At 50.4% G+C, this 11,857-nt stretch overlaps 1 protein-coding gene across 1 annotated transcript in view; it reads right to left on the bottom strand.

Moving 5' to 3' along the window:
• Positions 1-1,277: 1,277 nt before the first annotated feature.
• The window catches only part of CHRNB3 (cholinergic receptor nicotinic beta 3 subunit), a 12,078-nt gene continuing 1,498 nt past the window's right edge, over positions 1,278-11,857 (bottom strand). The window contains exons 2-6 of the mRNA XM_009639010.2: positions 9,647-9,798; positions 8,762-8,806; positions 3,822-3,931; positions 2,714-3,596; positions 1,278-1,412 (exon numbers count right to left, since the gene is read on the bottom strand). Coding sequence (XP_009637305.1) covers positions 1,278-1,412; positions 2,714-3,596; positions 3,822-3,931; positions 8,762-8,806; positions 9,647-9,798 — 1,325 coding nt within the window. The remainder of the gene's footprint in view (positions 1,413-2,713; positions 3,597-3,821; positions 3,932-8,761; positions 8,807-9,646; positions 9,799-11,857) is intronic.

Genomic DNA, 11,857 nt, shown 5'->3' with positions numbered 1-11,857 from the left:
CAGGTTCACATTTAGATTGCCAAAAATTGGATCTCCAAATCCCTTGCCAGCCTTGAAGACACCTGCAAGTTCTGAATGGGATTTTCTAAAGCACTCCATCTTGGCGAGACACTGCCCAGCAAAAGTGGCGAGAGCTGCACCTGTGCATTTTCCGTCAGGTCTCATTTACACTTTTAAGAGCTGTTTCTAATCATGCAGAAGGACCCCATTTAAATGAATCAAAGGAATGAAATTGAATTAATTCCTTGGGAAACATGAAAAAGCCAACACTCAAAGATGTATCTTCCCAGCAGCCAGCCCACCCCACAGCTCTCAGGAGAAACTTCACTTCTGCACCAACCACAAGTTCCATTTGCCAAAAATTATGTCCGCAGCTTCCCTCCAACTGAACTGTTTAGGAAGATCACTGTTGTCTTGTGGAGTAGCATAGCCATCTTTCTCCATGAGCTACGCGTCAGATTATCTTCCACTTCCACTTGCCTTGTGAACAAGCAGGCGCAGGAATCATAGTTTCTATGTGCGGAGCATGGGGAAAATCCTTACTTGTTCAGTCACGTGGTACATTACAGAGCAGCAGGCAAAATTGCAAATAATACTGAAAAGTGGGTAACACCTCATAGCTTCCCGACAGCCCAGAGGAGAGACGAATTGTGCATGCTGTAAAGGCTGGTAGTGGGTGGGCAGAGTGGGGGGTTCTGCCACTGTTGACCTCATCCTGCAGCAAGGTGAGGCCACAGAGTCAAGGTTTCAAACATCCCATATAAAAGGTATTTGTACTTTTCTGATGGACATGCTGTGTGATTGCCAGTTCTGACACATGCACAAAGCGATCCGCAGAGACTCCGTGGTTTTTACTGGGAAGTGTAGATAAGCTGAGTACTGATTTGTGTTCCTGCTATAACTTCTTTTATAAGGTAGCATTTTAACGGACATATCTGCCTTTTAAGTATAATCATTGTGCCAGAAGTACTATATCCAACTAATAATCTTCGCTTTTATTGTAATATAACCAAGCTACTAATAAAATACTTATAGCCCAATTGTGCAACCCCAATTTACTTCAGGACTCAGCTGCACACCAAGCCCTTCTCTGATCTCAGCCAAATCTGTAAGTGGTAGAGTTGTATGAAGATAGAGAGCACTACTCAATGCCAACTGTTACCATCACCTTCCCTCGTTCTTGCTGTTGCTTCCCATCCTGCACAACAGAGACCAAGCTCGGAGGCACCACCATCCCTTGGTGTTGTACTTGCTGTGTGCTACCGTGGGAGCATTTTCTACAAAGCGCTGTTCAGCCACATCTGTAATGCAGGGGTAAAGATGAGAACTGAACCTGTCACTGACACCACCAGAAACAACCACAGGAAGATCCGATCCAGGACTTGAGCTACAAACTTCCAGTCTTGGACAACCTGGGAAGGAGAGGGGGAGAACAAACAGAAACAGCAATGAGCCCCATACTTTGTTGATACTGCTACATATATTTCAGCTCCAAGAATCTGTTTTTAAAGTTAGAAGCTTATAGTGTGCTGTATCCTAAGCCAGGCATGGATCACCTTTCCAGCACTCATAGCTGAGTCACTCAAAACAGCACACAATTCCATAGTTTTATGCACATGGTAATCAGACTTCTTTCAGCCTGTGCAAAAGCTTTTAGCTAAATGCATATGTGAAAGTTTACAGACTCAAGCTTGAAGGTGGCTCTATAACGAGCTGGGTTTCTCCTCACAGAACTGCCTTTCCCTTGAAGTCCCAGGACTTGGCAGACATTGCTTCCAGTGCAAGTGGTCCCATTGGCTTGTGTTTGCCTAAGTGCTCTGTTGGCTCAGATTGTGTGCGTTCAGGAGGGGAGTTCTGCATCATGAGTACTAGCACAGCCCTGCACACACAGAAGGGCTATTTATAAAAGCAATTCAAGGAACTTTTTTTATTAACAATTATTTCAGCTTCAAACAGAAGGCTTCAGTCATGGACACTATATGCTCACATACTGCTTGTTTGATTTACTGCTCATCTTTCTGCTGAAGTCCTCTCAGAACAGTTTGAACAGAGTCTTGGCTTCTGCTAGGAGGGCGTTAACCAAAGTTTTCTCTTTCCATATGCTGCTAGGTGCATTGCTCTGCTGTCCCACCCTCACATAAGATGCTTTGTTCATGCACACAGTAATCTGCCAATTTAATAGCCAGGCAGATTGTTGTGAGGAGCAGAAAGATGGTAGCTAGGGACTAATCTGAACTGATGTTAGTGAAGATGTGCAAGACCTCCACTCAAAACAGGAGAGCTACACTGTGGTAGTCACTGGGAGGCCAGGGCTGAGACCTAGCACTGCCGTAGAGCCTACCTATAAGTGTTGCAAAAGAGACACTTTCAGAGCATGTGGCGGTGCAGAGCTTTTCCAGATTCATGTCTATCCCCAGCTTAAGCAGGACAAGGTTATTCAAATAACCCCAAAACAGGAATTCCTCCAGGACAGGCTGCTGTGGCCCCTTGCATCTGTGAAGAACAGGGACTCTCACAGCACAGTACAGTTCTCCTTGAAGCAATGTGTTTTCCCAAAACCCATACTATTTATCAAGCAAAGGAAGCTCGCAGGACATGTCTTAGATGACAGCAGGAGGAAGAAGCAAAGGGAAAGGCATGCAGGAACGGTAAGAACTCAGAAGTCATTGCTGTCAAGGAAACTGTAATCCCTCCTTGCCCTCCCTTCACCTACCTGTCTGATGAAATGCTCCTTTTTAACATGCCTGGAAATGTATCGAATGGAGTCAGCTGCCTTTTCCAGAAAGGCAATAACAATTTTCTCTCCATCTTTTGCTTGCTTGTGTTTTTGCTTCCCCGGGAGCTTTGATTTCAAGGTGGTTTCCTTTTCTTCAGTCTCTGAGAAGGAGTAACGATCTACATGGCCTTTCATGCAGAGCAGCCGAGGCAGCTTCTGGAGGAAGAGCCTTTTAACCCAGGGAGCCATGGGATGGTAAGTTGCTGAGGAGCGGTGGTGGACGTTGATAACAAACACAGTCACGATGATAGAGAGGGTCACAAAAATCATGATGAACAGCAGATACTCACCAATCAGGGGGATGACTTTGGAAGAAGAAGGGATTATTTCCTCGATCACTAAAAGGAAAACAGTGAGGGACACTAGAACTGATGTAGACAATGAAAGCTTTTCTCCTTCATCTGAAGGCAGGTAAAACACCAGGACAGTTAGAAAAGACAATCCCAGGCAGGGGATTATTAAGAAAAGCGTGTAAAACAGAGGAAGGCGTCTCAACACAAAGGAGTAAGTGACAAATGGGTAAGAGTACAGCCCATCCTTCCTGTTGCCTTTCATACCTTTAGCGTTTAAGATCTCCCACTCCCCATTATCAAAGAAGTCTTTCCTGTCTACATTTTCATCCACTAAAATCAAGTCCACCATACTGCCATCATATGTCCACGACCCAAACTTCATGGAGCAGTTCTGCCTGTCGAAGGGGAAGAAGGTCACGTCCATCGTGCAGGAGCTCTTATAACTGGCCGGTGGTGTCCAGGTCACCACTCCATTGTACTTCACTATGACTTTGGTCATCAGGGATCCTTCAAAACGTCCATCAGCACTGGGAGTTGGACAGGAAGAAACAGTACCGAGTTCAGGACAACGTTAGCCCCAGTCCTACCCCCTCACAGCTCTGCTTTCTACCCATCCCCTGGAGCATAAGGGAAGCCAATATTCATACTGCCTAAAGAAGCAGCCCTCTGACAGCACACACAGGCTTCACGGTGGCTGACGTGCCTTGGCCAAGCTCTGGCCTAAGCCCGGAGCAAGGAGCCATGCTACTCACTTTTCAAACAAAACAATGTCAGGAAGCCACAGGGACTCAGAGGGGACACGGATGGCGGTGATCCCACCATATTCCTCTGGATTCCAGGAGAGCTTATGGTCGATCCATTCCTGTAACAAGCCAGAAGAGTCGTCTGCCCACTCATACAGAACAGCCACATTCCTCCTCCCACTGCTTGCCTCAGAGGCACTCCACTGCACAGCACAGTGGGCAGAGCTTGGTGTAAGACTGCTCAGCTGCAGAGAGGAAGCCAGGCAGGCACAGCTGGGAGATGTTAATCCCCACAAGCACTGGCCCTCCATCCACCAGTGGGCCCCAGCAACCCATCCCTTGGCAGGCAACCTCAAGGTGGGCACTTCTGGAGAGCCCTTGACTCCCACTTCACTCACCACCCTGCCCAACCCAGCTGAGGGTAGTCCAGAAGGAAGGAGCCACTGCCCTTGGATATGGCACCTCTCCTTCTCTCTGAGAAGTAGCCCATGGTGGGTTTGGCTGGCAGTGACCCCATAAAAGAGCCAGCTGGCATGGCTACTACTACCCAAGTGACAGACAGATGGCCTTTACTTTTCAGTGGAGACCTGGCTTTTTTCAGTGAATGGAGTAGAGCAGCTAATATCTGTACACTGTCCTTGCAAACCAAATCATTGTTCTTTCATCAGAAAGATCTGCACACTATCATAGGAAAAATAATATGATGCTATCGTGAAGCATTTGGTTACAATTCTGAAGAGAGAGCACTAAAAAAGCAAAAGCGGGGAGAGTCCTGTCCATCATGCTGAACTCCAGGATAATTTTTGTCTCCTTTTTTTTTTTTTCAGATGGGGAGATCCTAGCAAAGTGGCTCTAGCAACCTGGAGATTTCCAAAGAGATTCAGTGGAAAAGCAGCTCTCTGATCCTTGTTCATTATTGATGGGGGTTTTCACTTGCCCATGAAAACAGCAGTGAGAGGAAGAAAGAGCTGTAGACTGTGGTCAATACCAAGAAGTGGAAGATGAACCACTTTCCATTAAGCTTCAGCACTAAGAGCTCCGCAGGGATGTGGGGGTGCTTAGCCTTCTGTGGGCAATTTCCTCCATGATTTAAGGACAAACCAAAAAATGATATTCGCTGCTTCTTCTCGCACCATATTGTTCCCCTCTTACTTCTTCAATTCCACATGCTTTTCACAGCTATACCTACAGACATTTGTTATTGCAGTCCTTTACAGTGTGACAGCAGCCCAGAGCCTCAGTGGAGACTTAAACACAGGCAGTGAGAACAAGCGTCTTCCTCCTCCAAGTGCAGGGAAGGGATGGGGCACGAGGTCATGGGCGGGTGGCTGGTAGACCTGTCCTAAAACCTGGCCCAAGGCACAAGCAAAAGAGGCAGTTGCCCAGGCTGGTACCATGGCAGGTTTAATGGCCCCACTACCTGCACCAGAAGAGATATGGACTTACTCTCTGAACTGCACAAATGGCTGGCATCAGCTCTCAGGCACAGCCCTCCACCCTGGCTCCTCCTGCTGCTGAAGGAGAGCTGGGAGCTGTGCAGGTGTGGAAAGACAAGAGGGGTCATTGCCACTCTTAGTCTCAGCAGCAGGGACAGAGCACACCACTTTTAGCGTGAACTTTCCACTGTGGATGTGTATCTGCCTGATGTCCACAGCAGCCTGGGCTGTTAGGTGGGCACAGGCTCACATGCATCCTGGACACCTCTGTAATAGGTGCAAGGGGGCTTAGGCTGCAAACATACCTTCTGTGTAAGGGGACAGTCAGGGCTGACAGCAGCAGCCAACACCATCGGCTCATAGCCTGCACTACCGCAACAGAAGCAAATACCCTGTGAGCCACCTGGAGATACAATCATCCCTCTGGAGTTGAATTGGAGCAGCCCCTTGGCTTGGGTTATTGCTGCATCCGCAGTACTCCTCCCTCCCCCTGCCCTGTGCTGATTTCTCTCCCAGCTAAGTGCTCTTTCATGTCTGCAAGGCAAACGGTTGCATGTCCTCTTACTAGAGCAGAAAATAGATTGTGTGCAGACTTTGAAGATGAGCAGTTTAAAATGGGAATCTCCCTATGGGCTATGCTGACACGAACTGTAGCAGCAGATGTGAAGGGCCCTTTCCTCTATTCTCCTTTTCTTCCAAGCTGCTCCAGACCCTCCCATTGCTATCCCCTTCCTCCAAATCTGCCAAACTCCTGTCTCTGGGCTGTCACTCAAGTGCTTAACCCACGGCAAGTGGATGAAGAAACACTGGACCCAGATTCTCGACCATCGCTAGTAGACTCCATAGCTTGCCCAAACCCAGGCACTTTCTCAGCAACCTTAGCAAAAGCTCCTTAGCACCTTGTGTGTCTGCCTGCATGCACATCATCAAGTCCCATCATCTTGAGCATCTGGATAGTTGAAGTAAAAAAAAAAAGAAAATGTTTGGATTTGAGCTTTGCTCACCTAAGAAAAGCCAGACCCTTGCAGAGAAATGATGACTGTGATTCCCCCTCAACCTCACATACCCAGGGTGAGGGCCAGACTTCCCTGACCTCCCCAGCTCCTGCAGAAGGACAGGATCTGTTGTCATTAGAGAGTTCTTGTTTGTTTTAGTGTTTTTCACTTTTCACTACCCAAAAGAAAAAAATATTTTAATTCTGATTAGTTTTATGGACCTTCTCCTAGCTGTTCTGCTTATGCACCCTAATAATCCCCCAGGCACTGGACTGACTGGATGTGGGACTATTTCACACCAAGCCTACGGGAATGCATGACTCCCAAAGCAGGACACCTGCGTCAGGCCACAGGTATTTAGTCCTCAGTCTCACCTCCTGGGGGCATCTGCATGTGTGAAAATCAGAGCCTGTGTCTCACTCGTTTTCTGTTCTGATTGCATTTCATTTGGGCCTTGATGTTCTCAGCCCTTCAGGTGGAGAAATGGTATTGGAAATGCTAAGAACTAGTGAGTCCCCATCTCTGCAATTCTGAAAATCACAGTGCCCTGGCTAAAAGCTGAGCACAGTCTCCAAAGGCCTCCAGAGGAATCAGCAGGTCTACAGTGCAGATGCCTGGGCAGCTCCTTCTTTTAGCCACAGCATAAGGTAGAAGGATCAGATAAAGTGGCTTCCCCCTCATCCTCATCCTCCCCCACACCCGAGAGGCAGCGTGTGGATGGTGGCACATCCCTACCTCCTGCAGCATGTTTGGAGTAACCTGCAGCAGAACCTGATTTCCCACAGCAAGAGTGGTGACACAAGCTCCAGGCTATGGCTCTGGGGAGGTCAGCACCGCAAGACAAATGGGGTCCTCAGCATGGATGGGCTAACCCAAAATGTCCCCCCACGCAGGTTCATGCAGCAAGGGAGAGAGGATTGGTAGGTGTCTGTCTGCATTAGCATCTCAGGCGTAATGCCCTTGGGCAGCCTGGACTTGCCTTTGGCCTGCTAATGTGAGTCAATACTTCACGTCCCTCTCTTCTGCAGTCACTGTAACCTGGTGAGGATGTCACCCAGCCAGAGGGATGAAGGCTGCCCCAGGTCATAGGGGACTTTGCTGTCCTGGATGAAGTAAGCAGGCAAGTCTTCCCAGAGAAGGAGATGGTCAGACCCAGAAATATTCTGTCAAAGGCTGCAAAAGGCTGTAAAAGTCTTTCTGGGGACACTTGCAGGAACAGAGAGGATGAGGAGGGTTTTCACACCTGCAGACCGCAGGGCTTAGGACCTGGAGGGGAGGCGGGTGCTGCAGCCTGCAAGGAGAGAGGGAAGGAACAGAGAGATGACAGACGCGGGGCAGAGGGGTCACCTTTGTAGGAAGGCCCTGCTGCTTGCCCAAGTGGCGACTCAAACAGAGTGAGGAAGCCAAGATCTGGCCCTGTGCACATGAGGAGCTCTGCAATTGCTGCTGAAGGTGAAGAAAATGTAATGCCGCAGCTCTTTCAGGGCAGGGTCTCAGCAGTTGCATTCGGATCAGCAGCAAATTTCCCCAGCAAAAGGGGAAATTCCTGTCCTCCCTGCAGCAAGGGGAAGTCTGAGCTTCTCCCTCGTAAAGGGAGACACCATCTTTGCATATAATGTCCATATGGCGTTTAGGGGTCCGGCTCCACCCAGAAGCTCACACTCACTGCAGCACTACAGGTACTAGACTGAGAGCAAAAACTGTGCTGCATTTCTCCACCAGCCCAGCAACCCCCCGGGAACCACTTCTCATGGCATCATTTCAAGTACGGCTTGGGTTTATGTCCTCTTCCTGGGATCAGCTGACATGTTTATAGATACCCACATGGCTGAAAGCCTTAAAATAATTGTCACGAGGTCAATAAACTGGTGCAATGCAATCTAAACCAAACACAGTGTTCTTCAGGAGTGAAAAAGAACAGAGACCTAACAGTTCAACTTGCACCTTTCCCCCATTTGTATAAATTACCATCACTTCCAGAAGCAATTATGTTAGAGATATCTGATTAATTTGCCACAGATTTTCAGTGTCTTTGTGTGTGTGTGTCTGTGTGTCTGTGTAACATGCTGGCCTTTTCTTTCTCTTATGCTGAAGAAGAAATCAATCCAAGGCACCACTCTTAGCTCAGGCAAGAGAGACCGTACTTGTGTGACCTCTAAGTCTGAGACAGGATAGTCCCTCAGGGCACACACCGCATCCCAGGGACAACCACTGCAGCACTAGGAGATGTTGCTTCCCTGAAATACAGCTGTCTTGAGTGCACAGTTGGGGTGCAGGCCAGGAGAAGAGAGTACCTTATTTCCTAAAGGCCCACCTGCCTGCCTTTCTGCCCCTTTATGCATTTGCTGAAGTGAGAGGAGTAAAGCAGAAACTTCAGGTGAGGTAACATGGTGCTGCTTTTCTCTGGCCGCTCAGCATCATGGAAGGGGGTGGATGGTGTGGTGGCCATCAGGCTGGCAGGGCCGCTTAGCTCAGCAGCGCCCTGCTGAAAGGGGAGGTCTGGTTTGGTCCAATTTACCTGCTTCAGCCACACGTTGGTTGTCATCAGCTGATTCTTCTCATCCTAGGGTGACACAAGGTAGAGAGAATTGCAATACCAAAACAGCCAACAGAAACAGACCCTATGCCTGCGGAGTCCAACCCTGTGCCGAGCAGAGGAGATCCCTACAGTCCTGTTTCTCCATGAGCCTGGGCTCTTCAGTCACTGGGGGGAAGTGAACTGGCTTTCTAGGTGCTGTCCCTGCTCTCGCTGGGAGCTCCTGAGGCTGGAAAACCAAGGTCTGGCATTTCACAGCAGCCAGAAGGAATCGGATGCCAAAGAGCAGGGGCTCAGCCAGCAAAGTGGGGTCAGGACACACAAGGTTGTGGGCTCACAGGATGGCTCATCTCCCCGTGCTGCTCAGCCTGGAGTGAGTTTGGGAAAAAACAAGCTAAAACATTGTCCTGCATATGTAAATAAAGCACAAAATCAGAGTCTGCCTTCCATGGCATAAGGGGACACTTCCAGGGGCTGGGGGATGCGAGGAGCACACTGTTGTGTGGGTACCTCCAAGCCCTGTGCAAATTCCACTGTGCATTGCAGTGATGGAAGGGAAAGCGAAGGGAAATTTTCCACGTTAGCACCTGACCTGATGCAACGAGGCCTTATTCCCTGAAAACTTCCCGGGGAAACAAGGGCCTTTGGGCTTGCTGCAAAACAAACGAGCCTTACAGCCAGTGCTGTCTGTGGGGCAGGTCATACCACCAGCACCACCGCATCACACTCAAGCGTTCCATTTCGTGACCATCGCTTTGCATTTCATGTGTCAGAAGGCAGAAAGCAATGGCATCGCCAGCCCTCCCAGATGGATGCACAACTGTCTGTAAAAGAAGGGGTGTTTTACCAAGCCCAACACACACTTACCACATCCACCAGCTGTGATATCTTTAACCCAAAAAGGACTTTGATGGTGTCATTGGAGTTTTCCACGGGGCGGACCCATTTCTGATAGCCTTGAAATAAATGTTTGAGGAGCGCGTCCTCATTTTCAGCGATTGAACTGAAGGCAGCCACATCTGGAAGAGAGCAACAGAGAACGGGAGCGTGCGGGAAGGCAGACGTGGAGAATGGCATGACCCAAAGAAGGGAGGCAGGGCGATGATGTGAGAGAAAGTCACCTCTGGGCAGCTCTTGTCAGTGAAATCTGTAGGAATTCAGATGCACAGACTCTCAGCAGAGCCAGGGTGAGGGGAGGGGAAGGTAAGACAGCCCAAGCCCAACTCAGAAAAAAAAATAGATCATCAGACCAGAGCAGTGATGACTTTGTACTAGGTTTCTGGGGTTTTGTGGCCTTTTTGTCTTGAGTCAACATACTTGCCCAGTCTTTCCTGTTTATTATTCTTTAGAAGAACTGTCGGCTCAGAGCTTCAGGTGCTCTTTCACTCCTGAGTCATGAATATGCAACCTGACAAATGCCACCCTGAGAAAGAGTTCTGCTTTTTCAGATGCCTGTGGTCTGCCACGGAGAGCTGGGGCCACTGGGGAAACCTGGTCACTGCAGGGTGATCCCTGCCTGGCTGGGATCAGCAGCCATACCCCATGGGCGTTTCAGGGCCCAGGGACTTCACCTGCACTTGGTTGTTTCTGTGGCCTCTCTGATACGGCAAGTGCCCCGCACAGGGATTGGGCTGGTGGGATTTCCTCGCTGGAAGCTACAGGGCCTCTAAGCCAGGTCTGAGGGAGCCTTGCACAGCACTTGGAAATGAATCCTCCTTCTGGGGTTAACCAGGGGATTGCAGCACATCGCGAAAGCTGAATTCTCCCAGTTGCAGGGGGTAGGTGGGGTGGGCAACGGCATTGGCGGAGCAAAAAGCAAAAGGAGCTCCTCTGGCAGCAGCAGGAGCTGGATGATGCAGCCAGGGCCAGGTCTGCCTGCAACCAAGCACAGAGCCATCATACTCTGTACCTGCAAGACTTGGGACTCTCTCAGTCCCTGCCACCCCACTTCCCCTTCACTGGGTACCATGAAAGGGGAAGGGCAGTTCAGACCCTCCATCCTTTCCTAAATGCCAGTACCACTCACCACGATGCTGAGGTCCTGACACAACCTCCACCTCTTCCCTTCTGCACACACACACAGCATCCAAGGGGGAGAAGGACTTCACCTCTCTTCGAAGGCACCATGGAGCAAAAACGAGCTTCTGCCCCATGACCCACGCCACAGGGAGTCATAGCCAAAATTGGTGTGCCAGCAGCCAAAGGGGACCTCAGAGGGTGCTGCCCAGGGTCCACATTGTCCCCCGTCGCCCATGCCCTGCCAGCCCCAGTGTGAGCAGGGCAGTGGCGCCTGGATTGCCAGCCCTCGGGTGCCAGAGGCGTCTGCAGGCAGCGGGTTGCAGACGAGGGGTGATGCGAGGACCAGGTGATGGGTGAGCCCCGGCAGGGGGGCACGGCTGAGGGGCCCGCACATGCTGCGCAGCAAGCATCAGAGGGAAGGCAGCCCCCAGCAGGGTCCCTGTGCCATGGGGAGAGAGGAAAGGGCATCTGAACCCAGCAGCCCATCCAGAGAGGAAAACGGAGGCAGGGGGTGATGCCCTGCCACCTGCACAGAGGAAAGGATGTGACCACAGACCACTGTCCCTCTCCATGTCCTGTTCCCCCACCACCACCCGGGTGAGACAGGCAGTGCAGCCTCCTCTTCCTCAGCGGGGTCTGTGCCAGCCCACGGGGCAGGGGGAGACCTGGCAGGAAGCGGCGCGGCTGAAGCAAAAGCCTGCTCCCACGCCAGAGCTTCCCACAGAAAAATCATTCCCTAAACCCAGTCTGGATTCTGTCAGGGTCTCATGAGGTCCAAGCAGTGCTGTCATCCCCTACTTCCAGCCACAGCAAATGCCCATTCCCCTTTGAGAAGCTGTAAACGCTGGAGCCTAATGATTGCCACTCACAGGGTAACACTTACCCTACTGTTAGGTGTTCTAGCACAGGCTGTGCTTGCCCTGTGTTGTTGGCTGTGCAGTTGTGGTGGGGTTACCAAACCCCGGGGAGGCGGAGGCCAGCTGGTCAGAGGGAGCTCTCCTGCACCTCTCCACCCGCTTGGCACCGCAGCAGGGGATAGGCTCCCGCCGCCTTTCCTGT

Source organism: Egretta garzetta, unplaced genomic scaffold (assembly GCF_000687185.1).
Source record: "Egretta garzetta isolate BGI_Z169 unplaced genomic scaffold, ASM68718v1 scaffold585, whole genome shotgun sequence".
Classification (NCBI taxonomy): domain Eukaryota; kingdom Metazoa; phylum Chordata; class Aves; order Pelecaniformes; family Ardeidae; genus Egretta; species Egretta garzetta.
Note: the sequence above shows the minus strand (reverse complement) of the source record. Positions and strands in the feature narration are given on the sequence as shown.